Source organism: Pinus tabuliformis, chromosome 6 (assembly GCF_031772625.1).
Source record: "Pinus tabuliformis cultivar Carrire ecotype Pingquan chromosome 6, CPIR1, whole genome shotgun sequence".
Lineage (NCBI taxonomy): Eukaryota > Viridiplantae > Streptophyta > Pinopsida > Pinales > Pinaceae > Pinus > Pinus tabuliformis.
Genome location: NC_142292.1, coordinates 862,244,589 through 862,261,994, shown reverse-complemented (window position 1 = coordinate 862,261,994; position 17,406 = coordinate 862,244,589). Strand labels below are relative to the sequence as shown.

General features: G+C 38.6%; 1 protein-coding gene across 5 annotated transcripts in view; it reads right to left on the bottom strand.

Moving 5' to 3' along the window:
- Window positions 1–17,406, bottom strand: part of LOC149261612 (golgin) — a 484,201-nt gene that overhangs the window by 396,629 nt on the left and 70,166 nt on the right. For all 5 annotated transcript variants that reach the window (XM_089422473.1, XM_089422467.1, XM_089422469.1 and 2 more), the window contains exon 4: window positions 11,344–11,451. In XM_089422473.1, the coding sequence (XP_089278599.1) occupies window positions 11,344–11,451 (108 nt within the window). The remainder of the gene's footprint in view (window positions 1–11,343; window positions 11,452–17,406) is intronic.

The window sequence follows — 17,406 nt, the reverse complement described above, 5'->3', positions numbered from 1 at the left end:
TCAATCCTGCAAGCACTCATCCTCTTGGATCAAATACCACTTTTGCAAATCCCTCCAATCTCGGATATGCAACATCACGATCCGATGAAGACTCTAGCTTGCCAACATCCAGTCCATGAGATTAAGCAATCTCGAGCAAACTAATCTTGTCCATGCCAAAGCAATCCTCAAGTTGTCCCAATGATCCATGACAAAGTGACAGAAGTCCATGATCAGTAATCTGCCCTACAACAAATTGTGTTTCCCCAGGCTCTCCACCAATCCACCAGAACTCCCACCCAATCTCGTTGCCAAGCCAGTCAGGACCACATCTCCATGTCTTTAGCTGAACTCTCTACTCCATGATCTAGACACCCACAATTCCCTTTGAGTTGCTTCGCTTTGCACACTCTGATTCACTGACCCTCAAAGTAGCTCAGACACGCTTTGATATACTGTTGTTTTTCCACGATCCTGGTGTTTGGGATATAATCTTAAATCACTGATGCTACCAAACCAAGAATCACAACGAAGCTACTTTGCACAACGGAATATAAACAACAGTAAATCTACTAGTGCACAAAGTATACACAACTTTTTACAAATTTTACAACCCAACTTTGTTATATTAATCAAACTGAATAATACAACAGTCTAGGGCTCCCATACCAGGGATAATGGCCCTCATACATCTGCAGTTACAAAGATACAAAACTGGGGCTTAGTGTCAGTCCATCGACAACCAATCTACCCTCAATAAGATACTTTGACCATCTGGTTGATGTATTGCACTCTATCAGCTCCTCTCGGTCGTACCTTGTACCTGCCCGGTCCTTCGGCCCCCGATCTGCAACACCTGCCTCTATCAATGCTCCAAGTCTATCAGGGCACTGAATCTCAGCTATCCATTCTACTCACGAGTTCTTCCTTAGTCCATCAAGGGAACAACACATCGAGACTCTGTTGAGTTGTTCACAACTCCAATTGTGAACAACTCTCGACTACCCATTGCTATTCCTAAGCTACTTAAGGACTTCAACCCACTATAATCTTCCTATGCTGCTCCAATGAAGACTAACATAGGGCATAGAGGGCTGCCACCTATGACTGTAAGAAGCTCATCTCTCACAATGAACAAAAGCGAGGAGGACTACCCATCTTCTGCTATAGATGTCCTTCTCCACACACAAGTCTAGGGCTACTCAAAACTGCACCTGGCTGATCAAATCTTGAAGCTCAATGACAACCACTCTAGCAGCTACTTTTGTCCATCAAAGTGTTGCACATTGGGCTCCAACTTGGACACTATCACACTGTCCTCGAACAGAGCATGGGTGACTAATACTTGTTGTAACATCTACTCCTAGTTAGGTCGTCCAACCACCTAGGAAACCCTTCTTCTTGGTTGCTAACAGACTTCCAAACTCTCCTCTCCTAGGATACCATCCACTAGCATCAATTCAACGTTAACACATCTATACAATACATACCTAGCTCTGCGCTGCTTCTGCATCACCCTGGTGCAGTCTGCTACAAGCTCAACCTGCACTCGAGTTGCCCAAACTCACGCTACCTACACTCGAGCTGCCCGCAATCGAGCTGCCCACACTCGCACTGCCTTTCCTGATGTGTAGACTATGAAAGATGCTTCTTGGATGTGAGGAAAGAGGCCTCTCCTCACTCCCTTATAGGTTCCTCAAGGGCACTAACGAAAGCCCTTGGTGGGCTTATCCAACTGTCATGAGGGCTAATCTTGCCCTAGCCGACCTCAAATATGAGCCAGAATCCCACACACAAACTTCAAAAATTAATATCTCCACATAGCAGTGTTGTGAAAATCGCGATATTATTGCAATAACAATAAAAAATCGCGATTTTTTTAACATGCCAATATTATCGCCCAATTAATATGATTTTTTTCTCAAAAAATCGTGAAATTATCGCGCTAACTTCAAATTATCGCAATTTGATCTGAAATTATCGTGGAGGTGGCGGACAACGAGTTTAATAAGGCAAAAAATAATTTTTTATTTTTTTTTAACAGACAACGGCATCGGCATGGAATGGGAGCTGAGGAGGAGAAAAACCCTAGTGGATTGGGAGCTGAGGAGGAGAAAAACCTTGGTGGATTGAGAGCTGAGGAGGAGAGGAACCCTGGAAGGTGTCTACTAGGGCAGAGGAGGAGGAAGCTTGGAGATTTTAGCATCCCAAGCAAGAGAACTTCATCTTTGGATCAAATTTTGTCGGCAAACTGTGGTTTCCAGGTATGGGCACTAAATTTGGCCATTTTGTTTTGGTTTTTTTCTTGTTTTTGCTTGGGTTTCTATAACCCATTGTTTATCAAAGATTTTTGAGTGGATTTGATGGTGTTTTTTTTCATTTTTGTTGCTTTGAGTGGAGAGAGTTCATTTTGGATTGAGTTGAGAATTTTTTGTTTGTTAAATTGTAAAAAATTCAATGTGTTGTGTCATGTATGTAATTTTTTTTAATTTTTGTAACTTGCAATTCTTATTGTGACATAGGTTCAACTTCAAAGTTTAGACTTCATCTAACATTAAAACTCAAGAGTTCAACCAAGTTACAACCATGCCAAGGAAATTGGACCCTCTGTGGGAATTTGGTGAACCTAATGGAGGGTTTGATAGAATGAACTTGACTTGCAAGTTGTGTGCGCATCATATGTCAGGGGTGGTTTATAGATTGAAGTATCACATTGCACAAATCCCTGGATTTGATGTAGGGCCTTGCACAAATACAAATGCGGAAATCATCCAAAGAGCCATGAGATCATTGGAAGAATTAGAGCATGAGAGAGTGGCCAAAGCAGAAATGAAGAAGCAACTAGCAGGGAGGGTGTTAGGCTCAGGTGAACATGGAAGTGGCACTAGATCTACTTCAGCACCAAGATCTACAACCAACACGGTAGTTGCCTCATCATTTTTTGTTCCTAGAACCATGCCTGGTTCACAACCATCTATCACTTCAATGCTTAAAAAAACTGAGAAAGAACAAGCTGACAAGTTGTTGGCCAAATTTCTCCTTTGGAGTGATATTCCTTTTCAGCGTTGCAAGGTATAATCCATTTTTCAGCCTGTTGTTGATGTTATTGCAACTGTTGGCCCAGGGTACAGAATCCCTTCTTATGATGACTTTAGAGGTCGGATTCTTCAAGATGAAAAGGTTGACTGCACCAAAAGATTGGAGAAGTTTAGGGCATCATGGGCATAAACAGGATGCATTGTGATATCAGATGGTTGGACCGACCAAAAGGGAAGAACCCTTATAAACTTCTTGGTTAGTTGTCCCAAGGGGACAATGTTTATGAAATCTGTTGATACATCTTTACATATCAAAGATGCAAAAACTTTATGTGATTTGCTAGATGTGTTTATTTTGGAGGTGGGTGTAGAACATGTTGTCCAAGTCATAACGGACAATGCTACAAATTATATTGTTGCTGACAGGATGCTTATGGAGAGGCATCCTACTTTATTTTGGACACCTTGTGCTGCACATTGTATTGATTTGATGTTGGAGGACATAGGAAAAAGTTTGTTTGTCAAAGATATTGTTGAGTCATAGAAAAACATTACAAAATTTTTATGTAAACATACATTTGTGCTTAGCTTGATGAGAAAATTCACCAACAACAACGAGTTGGTGCGCCCCACCATTACACGGTTTGCCACTAGTTTCATATCTCTTCAATCCCTTTTGAATTTTATGTGAGATGTGAAGAGAATGTTTCTTTCAGAGGAATGGCGTGCTTTGACAATGAGACGCAAACCAGAGGGAGAGGACATATGCAAATTAGTTTCATATCAAGAAGACTTTTAGGCGGGAGTGCAGGAGGTGTGCACCATTACTGAACCTTTGGTAAAGGTTCTTCGATTAGTTGATGGTGAGAAGCCTACAATGGGCTATTTGTATGAGGCCATGGGCAGGGCCAAAGAATCCATTCGGGCCTCCTATGATGATAAGGGAGATGAGGGGCTTCAGAAAGAACTGCTACTATGGGAAGTGATTGATGAACGATGGAACAACACACTCCATCATCCCATTCATGTTGCAGGGATCTACCTGAACCCCACATTTTCTTACCCATGTGGGTTCGTATTTGATGCTAAGATCATGGATGGATTCTTAACCTGTGTTCAGAGGATGCTGTAATCTCCAGCAGAACGTGCCGAAATCTCTAAAGAAATGGAGATATACAGAACGACAGGTGGCACATTTGGCTTTGAGATGGTTGTGACTGATAGGACGACTAAAATGCCAACTATTTTTTAGTTTGTTTCAAATTTCATTGTCTCTTCAAGTTCATGACTTCATACTTTGCTTCAACTTTCAAATTTCATTTTTTTTCTTATGTTTATTTAAAATTTTATTTGTAGATGCATGGTGGGGAATCTATGGTGCCAGGGTACCCCATCTACAAAAGCTTGCCATTCAAATTGTCAGCCAAACATGTAGCTCCTCAGGGTGCGAGCGCAACTGGAGTGTATTTGAAAAAATACACAACAAGAAGCGCAACAAGTTAAACTTAAAAGTTTGCACTTAAGAGATGTGGGTTCAGAGGTCCCACATAAATTTTGGGATTAAGTGGGGGCCCAAACATTAAGAAGGAAGGGAAATATTGCAGCTCTAGTGGAGCATGGGGGCCATCCCATGGAAAATTATGGCCCACATGTGGAAGACGCTCTCATTGGAGCGAAGTTGGTGGGGAAAGTCGAGCAGGGCCCACATCGGCATTTGGAAGCTCTTTGATAAATAGAGCAAGAGGCACTCATTTTGGTCATTCATTCATGTATTCATAAATTGTGTCTTTGACATAGCACGCTTAAGCTAAAGCCAAGTCTGCAGTGTTCTTTAGAACACGAGTGTCTCTGAGCAGAGATCTCAACCCTTGCTTCGGTGGACTTCGAGTGTCAGCCCATGGATGGAGTCCTAACTATACCAGTCCATACCAATAGCGGGGAGTGCGAGTTTGTGGAGAGGATTGGCAACAACAGTACAAGGACTGCGCAGTTCTTGGAGGAGGCACGCATGGAGGTTGAGTGAAGGGAGTTAGGGACTGAAACTTGAGGTGGAGTCCGGGGAAGTGTTGTGGAGGCTTTTCCAGTATTTTGGCGGAGCAGCAAACGGGACATTTGCTACAAGTTACATCTTTTGCTTGTGGAGGAGGGCCAAGCATTTGAGGGTCAATTTTGGAGTGTCAAAACTAGGACAAACCCTTTCTGGGTTTTTCTGGGTTTATTGAGGAGAGGCCAAGACTAATTTGGCAAAATTTTCCAGGCAAATTTGAGGGGTCAAACAAGGGCCCCAACTCAGCGAGCAGCTACATTCCCTACAGGAAAATTGAGCCGAAATTCCAAGGTCAACATTTGGCCAATTCCTTCGTGGGTTTTTGTGGGTTATTGGTGGAGAGCCCGGGGATAATTTTCCGAAATTTTATGAGCATCTGAGGAGGCCCTAGAAGCAGTTTTTTGCAGCTAGCAGCATATTTTCTAGGTAGTTTTAGCGCAGAGCGAGGAGAGAGCAGCAGCATATTTCAGAGGGATTTCTATTATTCATTTGGGCTTAGCTAGCTTGCCTTGAGCAAGCCCATGTGCACTCTTTCCAGCACCACATTGTACCCTCTTATTTATTGATAAAATGGCTCAGATCAGTGCAGTTCATGGAGATTTCTGGTTGTTAAATGTGCTGTAAATTTTTGTATGTGTTTCTGCTATGCTTTCTTTGTTTAACATTGTATATTTCCATTAGGAATATTCAACATTCACATTAACTATGTACTGGAACAATAAGGAACATTAGAAGAAAAAACATACACAATGGAGACACCAGGATTTAGGTCAGAGACCAGGGAAAAATCCCACAAGGGAGAAAACGCAAAAAAACAATTCTTCTTCTTCTTAGATATTCATCAAAATTTCAGTTGAGATACAAAGTACAATAATAATGAGACATAAGTCTTTTGACATCTAACACATTAGGCCTCCTAGGGGCAACCCTGGATAACACAAGATCCTCGTAAGATGGCAACAGAAAAGTTTATCGAGGAGGTATTAACAATCCCTCCACAAGACCTCTTATAGGTCTCCATCTCACTATCACAAGTGGCATATATCTCTGACATAAGTGCACGTGACACTGTGATATCATTGTCAAGTATTACTGTCATCACAATCATAAGTATCATTGTTATCACTGTCATTAGGACGCTACCATACATCACTGTTATAGGGACATTGCCATACATCAAGGTCATAAGCTCACTGCGATACATCACTGTTATAGGGACATTGCCATACATCACTTCCATAAGCTCACTACCATACATTATTGTTATAAACACACTACCATACATCACTGATGAATAGGGCACATAAACCCTTACCACAAAGTTGTTGAACTAGGTCATAATGATCTCCGAAAAAACCTTAGAAGGGCCTCATAAACATCATACCTTATTTCCCTTCACAAGGGACTGAACTAAGGGCTCTTCTAACCAACCCTCCAAACTGAACACTAAATGTCATACAAGACTATCCAAACTGGACCTTCTACACTTAATATTTATCAAAATAAAAGAGGCAAAATCATACCTTTTAGGGCATCCGACCTGCTGCCCTAAATCGCCACATTTCTAAGCACACCTTTGAGGAATTCGGCCCTAGGTCACAATCTGATGCGGCTAGGGTTTTTGCAGTCAAATACCAAACTTTTAAGACCTCAATTAACCTCCTTTTGAGCTCTGAACTTGTTGTGTTGGGCCTTCAAAGGATGCAGCCTAGTCCCAACAATCCACTAGACCTCACAACCTTATTCTCGGCCACAATTTTGTGGATTTTCTCTGAGGTACCTCGGCCCTCATTAGGGCACCAGAACAGCCCACATCAGCTCCAAATCATGGCGTCAAAATCACCTCATTTCCTATACTAACCTTCTCTTCCAAGGCCTGATCTTTTGCGCTATAGATGTCATGTAATACAACCTTGGATCAGCCCCTTGTTAGGCCTCTCAACCCTCCAAAACATACTTACATCTCACTATAGGACACAAATCCAACCCACAGTCAATACACAAAGGATTTACCTTCAAAACCTTGCACAAACTCTGTCCTCCCAACTCGTCTAACATTGCTTAAACTTGGCCTATCCAATTTCAGAAAAGAAACATGACCATCCCTCACTTGGAATTGGCTCCAAAAGGTTGTGGCTATTTCAAATTGTCTTTCATCAATGATGTGTTGCACTTGTGATGCATTGAATGAGCTCCAAGGGCTTCTTATTTATACTAATCCTTGGAGGAGTCAAGGGGTGTCTTATGAGCCAATGTGACCCTTCATTTAGTGAGGCCAACTTGAGGAAAAGCCCCTTTTTAATTTGCTCTTGATAATATTCAAATATATTTAACAAATACCTTGATCATTGCTTGCCCATATAAATTTGTCACATCAGATAATAATGAGAGGAATGCTAAGCCAGCTAAAATTAATAATTTTGCTTTATCCAATTTTGAATTCTTTCTTGGGGAAAGATAGTTTCTCTTTGCGGTAGTTGGGCTTCTCCGTGGGGTAATTACATTTCTCTTGGGGAAATTCATCCCGAAGTTGCCCCAAATTTCAACATATTGTATGATGTATCACCTGGTACCTATAATCTTAGAATACCTCTTGTAGGTGACCTCATACTAGGACTCTTCCCATTGGTGAAAATCCATAAAGAGCAGGGGGTTTTGGCTGTGGTGACAGTGGGCCATCACCACATTGTTGTCACTTAATCTAATGTCTGTCTTGTAGGGTACCCCTCTACAAGACCTACTAGATTTTGCAACATGTTGGAAATTCTGAAGATGTAAAGGTTATAGACCTCTTCAACCTCACTCCAACAAAATATTCATTAGAAGAGATGTTAAATTTGATGAAAATCTCTCAGCCTGTGAGCCTAACTCAACCGTTGTGCCCTCTTTGGCTTGCGAGTCATCTTCGGCGTTTGTGCCACCTTCTTTTCCTATTTTGGTTTCTTCTTCAAATGATGACACTAAGGATGACAATCCACCTCCACCTGCTCACATTCCTTCTTTATGTTGATGGCCTTATCCTCACTGGTAGTGATCCTAAACTTTTAACCCATGTGAAGTCAAGTCTTAAGAAGAAGTTTGAGATGACAGACGGGATATTTGCATTATTTCCTTGGCCTCCAAGTATTGCAAACCAAGGAATTTCTCTTTCCCAATCTAAGTATGCATGTGATAGTCTTCATTGTTTTCACATGGAATCAGGCCCTTCTCCCTTTCAGTCTAGAGTCAAACTTAATGTCGCCTACACTGCAACTGAAGTTGATGCCAATTTGTATAGTCAGTTGCTAGCCTATTATATTTGACTAATACCCATCATGATATTTCCTTTGTTGTTGGCTTGTTGTCTAGTAGATTGAAACACCACATGAAAGTCATTGGAAAGTAGCAAAAACGGTACTCCGATATATTCAAGGTACACTTCAATTTAGGATACATTACAATGCATGGGAGAAACCTTTGTTGGTTGGTTTCACTTCTTCAAATTGGGCTAGCGACCCTGATGATCAGAAGTCTACTGCATGTTATGTTTTCAATTTTGGTTTTGAACCTGTCACTTGGGCTTGTAAAAACTAGCAGGCTTCTGCTCTTTCTTCAGCAAAAGCAGAGTACCAAGTAGTGATTAATGCAAGTCAAGAAGCCTTGTGGCTTCAACAAATCCTTTCATAGTTTGGATTCCAGCAGCATCATCCGATCACCCTCTCGTGCAACAATCAAAGTGCCATCAAGATCGCCAAATATTCGACTTAGCATCAGTGCAACAAGCATATTGAGCTACAAATGCACTTCATCAAAACGCTCATTCATGATCAAGTTATCGAAGTGCTCTTTTGCCCTACAGATAATCAAGTTGCAGAAACTTTTACAAATTCTCTTACAAAAGCAAAGTTTTCTAAACTCTGATCTGTGTTAGGAGTTCAAGAAGTTGCCATTAAGGGGGTATAGGCTCTAATGCCTCCTTCCTTCTCCTATTGTGTCACCTTTATAAATCATTCAATGCTACCCCAAGTTGTTCTTAAGGGGATTTGTTACAATATTTAGACACTTAGGAGTTATTTAAGTTCAACTTAATCTAATGTGTCTATTCGGTAAAAATATGTTTCTTAGTGTGTTTCGTTAGTATGCATTAGTTGCATTGTAGTTTGATAGTCACGATATGTTCTAGACATAGAGTGATCCAATGGCTCATATTATCCTCAATACTAATGGCTATTGATCTGTGGCTTAAAACCCGATTGGCCTATGATGTTTATTTAAAGAACATGGAGAGTCATGGCTAATGATCGATTGTGACAACTCTCTTAAGTAAATTTTTTTCTTTTGCAAGCTATTTAGCTGCAAAAAATAGGCTCACCCTTAGCTAATTTACCCACGCTAGTGCTTCTTGGCGGGGTGAGTATACCCATATTTATCTAATTTATCCTAATCACACTAGTTATCTATTTGATGACTTATTTAGATAATCAAGTGGAACATATACAAATTGGGGGGGGGGCGGGGGGGGGGGTTCCCCTATTTATACAAAAGGAGAAAGTGACACCCTAACTTCTAATCCAAGCTATTTAGCTACAAAAATTAGGCCCACCCTTAGCTAATTTACCCACACTAGTGCTTCTTTATGAAGTGAGTATGCCCTTATTTATCTAATTAATCTTACTCACACTAATTATCTATTTCATGACATTTCCATAAGTTATCTTGTGCAAGCATTAAAACATGCCAAGCACTTATAACCATAACCTTATGACCTCAAAACTCAAAAAAATGAGCTTATGAGCAAAATATGTTATGAAACTAACTCACAAAAAGATAGAAAAGATAGATCAACGCTTAAGAATTCAGCCTCTTTGAGGGGGCAACCTCCTTTACATTACACAAATGAACAATTCTTCGATGATTCAATTGACATTACCTCCTTTCTATATATAGGAGTCTAAGGGGTCATAATATAATCAAAGGCGACATAACAATAATAATGTAAGGGCACAATAATAACAATAGTGAGCTTCTATGGGGCACAATAGTAACAATATGGGGACTACATGGGTACAACAATATAATAAGGGGGTTGTACTAATAACAATAAGGGGTTACACTAGCAGTATAGGGGCCTAACATGCCCCCTCCTTCAAAAAGTGTTGTCCTTAACGCTTGAGTATTTCTTGATGCTTTTGTATAAAATTCTTGTCCTCCCATGTGGAATCTTTAGAAGGTAAGTTCTTCCACTTGATGAGATACTCTGAAATTGATTGATTTCGTAGCTGCCGGGTTCTTGTTTTTGTGACTGTTCCAGGTTCCAATATGATTTTTCCTTCCTCTTCAAGTCCTGGCAATATTGTTGGAATTGGGATATTCGGCAACTTTTGAGTGAGTTCCCACCCTGCTTCGCCATTCTTCCATTCATACTTGCTCTAATACCAAATGTTATGAAACCAACTCACAAAAAGATAGAAAAGATAGATCAACGCCTTAGAATTCAGCCTCTTCGAGGGGGCAAACTCCTTTACATTACACAAATGAACAATTATTCGATGATTCAAATGACATTACCTCCTTTCTATATATAGGAGCTTAAGGGGTCATAATATAATCAAAGCCGACATAACAATAATAATGTAAGGGCACAATAATAACAATACTGGGTTTTTATGGGGCACAATAGTAACAATATGGGGACTACATGGGTGCAACAATATAATAAGAGGGTTGTACTAATAACAATAAGGGGTTACACTAGCAGTATAGGGGCCTAAAAAAATAGCTCCTTTACATATGATTTTATTTCACATACCTAAATTTCTATGTTTAAGAACAACTTCATACACTTTTCAAGCAGAATCATTGGTGGAAATTTTTAAGGTTAAGGGTGCACTATCTCAAATGCAAGGAGGCCAGACCCTGATATTTCCAGTAACAGACAGAGCTAAGGAGCACTCATCCGAGAGTGAAGTAATTGAAAAGACAGCACCTCAAATGGCTGCCACTTCATCAAGTTGCAGACTGCATACACAGAGATCCAGCTAAGGACTGCCCAAGCTCTGAAGGCTTCTTTTTAGGTATCTCGTGATAATATTAGATCATCAATGTCTGTGGTTACGTATCGCTTGGCAATAAGGTACATCTAGGCTCTAGCATCACATTTGTTGTCAACACCTCTAAAAGAAGCAAATATTGTTCAAGACTCCCTCTAACCGTTCTTGTAAGGTTAACTATTTTTTCCAGTCTATTTAAAGTTTCAAACTACTTTAAAAAATCAAAATATCTTACGGGATACTACATTACCAAAGTTTCAGTAACCATCTCCATACAACAGTGAGCTGTTGCACTTTGTTCATGTCTGCAAAATGTCAAATTGTACATATTATCAATTGGGTTATTTGCTCCAGATTCCTGCATTAAAAGAGCAGCAACATAAATTTGGTCAAAGCAATGTTTTTGGAGAAAATTCGCAGCATTTAAAATACATTGTTTTCTCAACACCTGGAAAAGGATAAATGTGCATTCAAATCCAAACAAAACAGATGAGGTAAAATAAATACTAAAACATTTCATAAAATCAACATGTAACATTATTTATTTAACCCAGTTCTGTAAAGGTTAAAACAATTTTTTGGATATGGTAGTGATTGTTTAAAACCCATGAATAAACCTGACAAAGTGTTCCCAGGACATTTGTTTGGCCTTCAGAACATTTTCAGTGGCTATTATCCTTTTCGGAATACTTGACACAATTACTTCTGCAGTGGTTTGAAGAATACCGTCAACTAAATCACTTTTTACTACCTCCAGAAGTACTTTTAAAGACTTTAGTATTATAACCATCCCATTAAAAGACATTACATCCCTTCCACATAAGTGAAACACCAATTATATTGCTTGATATCGCAATGAAAACTTTGATATTCCAATATAACCCAATCCAGCCCTGTGATGATTTTCCTTGATCAGTTCAGTAATTTCATTGCCATCTTGTTTTTTTATGTTTTCTGAAAATGCAGAAGGAACTTTATTTTAGTCATGATGTTATGCAGAGCTGAAGTACTAATGATGATGAAGCTGAAACCCTAAGGAGATAGTGGAAAAGTTGCAGCTGGTAGATTACTCTGAAGACCCATTGGAGGGTGAAAAAGCTGGTTTCATCATCTGGAAGGTTCAATAGGGCATATAAACCATGTTGCTAAAGTGGGAGAACTTGATGCGTTCACAAGTTCTAAAGTTTTAGAGACACCAATGAGTAAGGAAGTAACATTAAAGCTGGCGTCAAAGGTTGTCAAGCCTCAAAAGGTGACACCTGGAAAAGATGAACACTTGGAAGCTACCATGTTGGCTACAAAACTCAACATCAGTTCACTTGTGAATATTAAATGGGGCTCAGTTTCATATGAGGAACAATAAAGGAGGGGGTAACTATAGTCAGAAGCTCATTTTTGCAGAGTTCAGTGAAGTTTAACTCGAAACACTTATTCTGAGACCAGAAACAAAGGTAAGAGGTAGTTCATATTTTGAGCAAAGCAATTGCAGGGGGATAGCATCAAGACCAAGGATATAGGATATAGTGGAATTTGAAGCAAGCTTGGGGCCTTAACACAATGCAACTTTCAAGTTTAGAGAGCAAAGCCCAATAGCTTAAAATGGAGGAAATGGGATTAAAGGGCATAACTTGAAACTGAGTGGCTAGAAAAGGGGCTCAAATCCAATGTTGCACTAATCGTTATCGGGATTAAATCGGCGCAGGGAAAAAATCGGAAAAAAATTGTAAAAATCGGAAAAAAATTGGTAAAAATTCGGAAAAAATCGTAACATACAAAAATATTCATTTTTTTTTCAATTTTTTTAATATCTAAAGCATCTACAACATAAAATAAATACATTGACACATAATTTTGATAAAAGAACTAATATATAAGATGTTTAATATCATTTCTAGTGCCACATCACACATAACAGTGAATCATGTCTTGAATAGTAAGTCCTGACTCATGACTCCCAACTCAGCGTCAAAATATCAACAAAAAATATAATAATGTATCTCATATCATGAGTCATAATGTCATATACAATGAAATGAACCAAATAACTAAAGTCTAATACTATTGATTTCCTGTGCCCCTCTAGATGTAGATGTCGGTCGAGTTGGCAGTAGACTCTGCTGTGCTCTAGAAGCTGAAGAACTAGGAGCTACAAGAGGTAGACCACGTCCTCTACTGGTGACAGGCGTAGCTTGGGTCACCTCCTCCTCCTCATTATATATATATATATATCCTCACAGAACAAAATATATATATATATATCAATGTTGCACAAAGCGCGATCGGGATTTAATCGGCGTCGGGAAAAAAGCGGAAAAAATCGTTAAAAGCGGGAAAAAAGCGTTTGGCACAAAAATATTCATTTTTTTTCATTTTTTTTCAATTTTTTTAATATCTAAACCATCTACAACATAAAATAAATACATTGACACATAAATATGATAAAAAAACTAATATATAAGATGTTTAATATCATTTCTAGCGCTAAAATCACACATAACATTGAATCATGTCCTGAATAGTAAGTCCTGAGTCCCAACTCAGCCTCAAAATATCAACAAAAAATATGATAATGTATCTCATTATGTCATAATGTCATATACAATAAAATGAAAGTCTAATCCTATTGATTTCCTCCAGCTCCTCTCCCTCACCTCTTCTCCTCCTCCTCCGCGCGCAAACAGCAAAATGACATAAAAAAAATCGATTTTCGCCTATTAAAAGCCCGCTGCCCCGTGCCTCTGCGATTTTTTCTGTAAAAATCGCGATTTTTTCAAAAAATCGCGATTTTTTCCGAAAAAATCGCTATAAAAAAAAGTCCGCGATTTTTTGGTATAAAAATCGCGATTTGATCGGGCAGAGGAAAAAATCGCGATTTTCCGATAAATCGCGATTTTATCGCGATTTTAACAACACTGATATATATATATATATCCTCACAGAACAAAAAATATATATATATATATTCTTTCTTTCTATGAGGATATATATATATTATTTTATTTTTATTTTACTTTTTTCGATTTTTTCAAAAAATCAGGCACAAAAAAAAATCGTTTTTATCGGCCGATTATATTGCGATTTTATGATTTTATCGCGATAAAATCGCAATTAGTGCAACACTGCTCAAATCAAGGAGTGAAAGCACAAAGAGGAGGGAAGATAGAGAAAGTGAAGAGGGTGACTAAAAGAAAAGATTCCAGAGTTAAGATGATGGTGGGTGAGGACTTACATTGATTATTTCAGTGAGGCATTGATATAAAAGTTTGTTGATGGGGACATTCCAAAGAAAATAACAAATGAATGGCTACAAAAGGTGTGGGCACCGATAATAGGGTATGGGCCAATCTATACATAAAGCTCTTAGGATATGTTACCTTTGAAGGTTAATGATGAAGCTTTGTGCCAAACATGAGTGCACATCTTGGAAGAGAGAGCCCATAGAGAAATTCGGAGGAGAGAGGAAAGGGATTTTCCCCTGGCTGTGGCGGAGCCAAAGGAAAAGCGATCACCCAGGTTTCAAATCAAGATGAGGAAGGTTTATTAGACCATAGAAACCTTCAAGAAATCGCTTGATCTGCTATATTATATTTGTGTCGCAGAAATGGGTGGTCTATGAGGGTCTATGTCAAATGGGTTTTCCCCCCTTGAGATGTAAAAATGGAAAAAATCACGATGTTAAGTGTCTTGAGGGTTAGAAAATGTTTTATCCCATCAAAAGTCCTAGGTCCTAGGTGATTTTTCCAAAGGCTAAATTCGAGGATCCAATAAAAATAATAAAAAATATAAATAATAAAAAATAATAAAAAATAAATAAATTAAAAAATAAATAAATAAATTTTTTAAATAAAATAATAATAAGTCAAAGTTTTGAGGAAATAAATGCAAAATTTTAATTTTTAATATATTAAAATGCATTTAAAGTTTCGACGGATGAGATTAAAAGAGATTTTGATCCTCATCAACGGTCGAGATCACTTTGACATGGATCACTCGAATTAGCCGTTGGGAAATTTATCTTTAAATAGGGGGTCAGTTCTCATTTGAAATCATTCGATCTAGGAGTCGTGTGCTAAAGAAAGCTCTCTTGTAGTCATTTTTCATGTGCAATAAAGAAAGACTTTGGGGTTGAAATCTTGTTGGTGTTACTCTTCTGGAAATGTTGTAAGATGTTTTATTTATGTGCATGATTTTAATTTCAGCCATTAATGATAGCTTTATGAAGAGTGATTTTAAACACAGGTATCTTGTTTAGTCACTAGGGTTTGAATGGTAGTTAAATTTCTGAATATGATGGCAGGTATCTCCATTACATTTGGATTTTAGTATCATTTTCTCCTTCTTTGTTAATGGTTGAAGTAAGCTGTGCAGGAAAATCTAGATTTCGAAGATCAACGGGCGTTTGGGGAAGTTCTCGGCTAAACCAGCCAACTCCCGAGAAAGCATTTTCTAAAGAGCCCAGCCAGTTTTGATCCCGGGCTTATCATTTGAATTTTTCTTGTGAATGCATGAAGGGTTTTCTGAAGCATCTCATGTTAAATTTAAAATTCTGAAAATATTTCTGTGGCATACTGACAAATCTGGCTATTTAGAGCCTTTAAACTGTGAATACTATAATTATTTAGCTGGTTTTAGGGTTTTTAATTTTGTTTTTTGTATATTTTATTTCTGGGTGTTCGGTTTTTGTTATTGCAGGTTGCAGGTGGGAAGAAAACATTTTGTCTGAAGCCAAATCTATGCCCTGGAGGGTAAGATCTGGCCTCAGGATCAGCTCTGGTAGGAATATTTACTTCAGATTTGGAAATTTCTTGTGGGGTTTTCATCAAGGAAATCTAAAGCGAAAAGATTCAATTTTTTTTTAAGGTTTGCGAAAAATTGTGGGGGTTTTCCAGGCTAGCTGTTTGCTGCCTGGGATTTCAATTTGACAGAAATTTTCAATTTTTTTTTTAATGAAAGGTTGTGGGATTGCTGCTTCACCTCCACACAGTTTGCTCCCGCTGGCAGCATTTTCTCCCTCTGTGTGTTTCTTCTCAGCTATCTGCAGCAATCACTTCCAAAACCCTCAGCTCAATCCACCTTTCTCTCGCTGCATCGTTGTTTGGCCAGTGTTTTCCATTCTTCACCTTATCCACAGCAAGCACACACACCCACGTTCATTTCCTTGCATCCGTCCTTGCTGTCTACGCACACCCTGCAAGCATTCCGCTCCTCCCTACGTACCTCCATTCAAGCCCTCATCTGCTGCCATTTTTGCGTAGCTCCATTCTTCATCCCTCCATCATTTGACCTGTGCCCGTGGTTTCCTTGACATTCTGCCAGCATACCTGCAACTGCATCCTTCCACGCATTCCTTCTCCCCATCTCCACCACCTGCAAGCAAAACCACCTGCGTACTCCCTTGCCTTCCTCACATGGTGCTCCCAAACACTGCCCACGCAAAGCGTCCACCCTTCACGCACTCAAAATCCCACTCTCATGTCCATTTCAGCTCCACACTCAACAGATCAACATCTCCTCCGCGTGAAGCACCTTCCGACCCTCAGCGATATCAGTTGCCCCTCATCCAGCTCCCAACGTTGCCATTGACCTGCTATGTCCGCTGCCATCCTATCGAACTGCATCAAAGCATTCTTCCCAGCCGTCACCTGCACACACACAACACAACAGCTAGCAATCCATTCGATTTTTCATTTTTTGCATTTCACTTGTGTTTTATAAACAGATAGAGTTAGCATAGGTATGTAGTTTATTTTCATTTTAGTTATTGTGATATATGCATATGTTTAGTTTAGGCGAGGTTAGATTTTTAATTTGATTTAGGTTTAAATCTGAGTTTTATTTAGTAGGGATTTATATTTTTTTAATTTTTCATTAGGTGTTAGTTTTAATTAGACTTCTTTATTATTTACCTTTTGATTTTATTTAGCCTAGGTTTTAGGCTTAGCGTTAGATTCGTTTTATTTATTGATTTTATTTAATTTAGGTTTAGTTTTAGAACTAGACTTTTCCCTTTTTAAATTCACACTTTTCATTTTTTGTGATTTTGATTCAAAAGAAAATCTAAAAAATATAAAATATAAAAAAAATAATAATAAAAAATAAAAATTCTCCAAAAGCATAAAAAGACTTGGTCCTTAGTTTTTTTTTTTTTTTAGTATTATTTTAGAATTTAGTTTTTCATGTTTTTGATTTATATTTTAAATATTTAAACAAACAAACAAACAAAAATTTTTGAAAAAAGACTAACTAGAAATTGAAAATTCCTTCTGATGTCTTCTTTCTGTTGTGGGATTAATATTTATCATTTTCATATAAC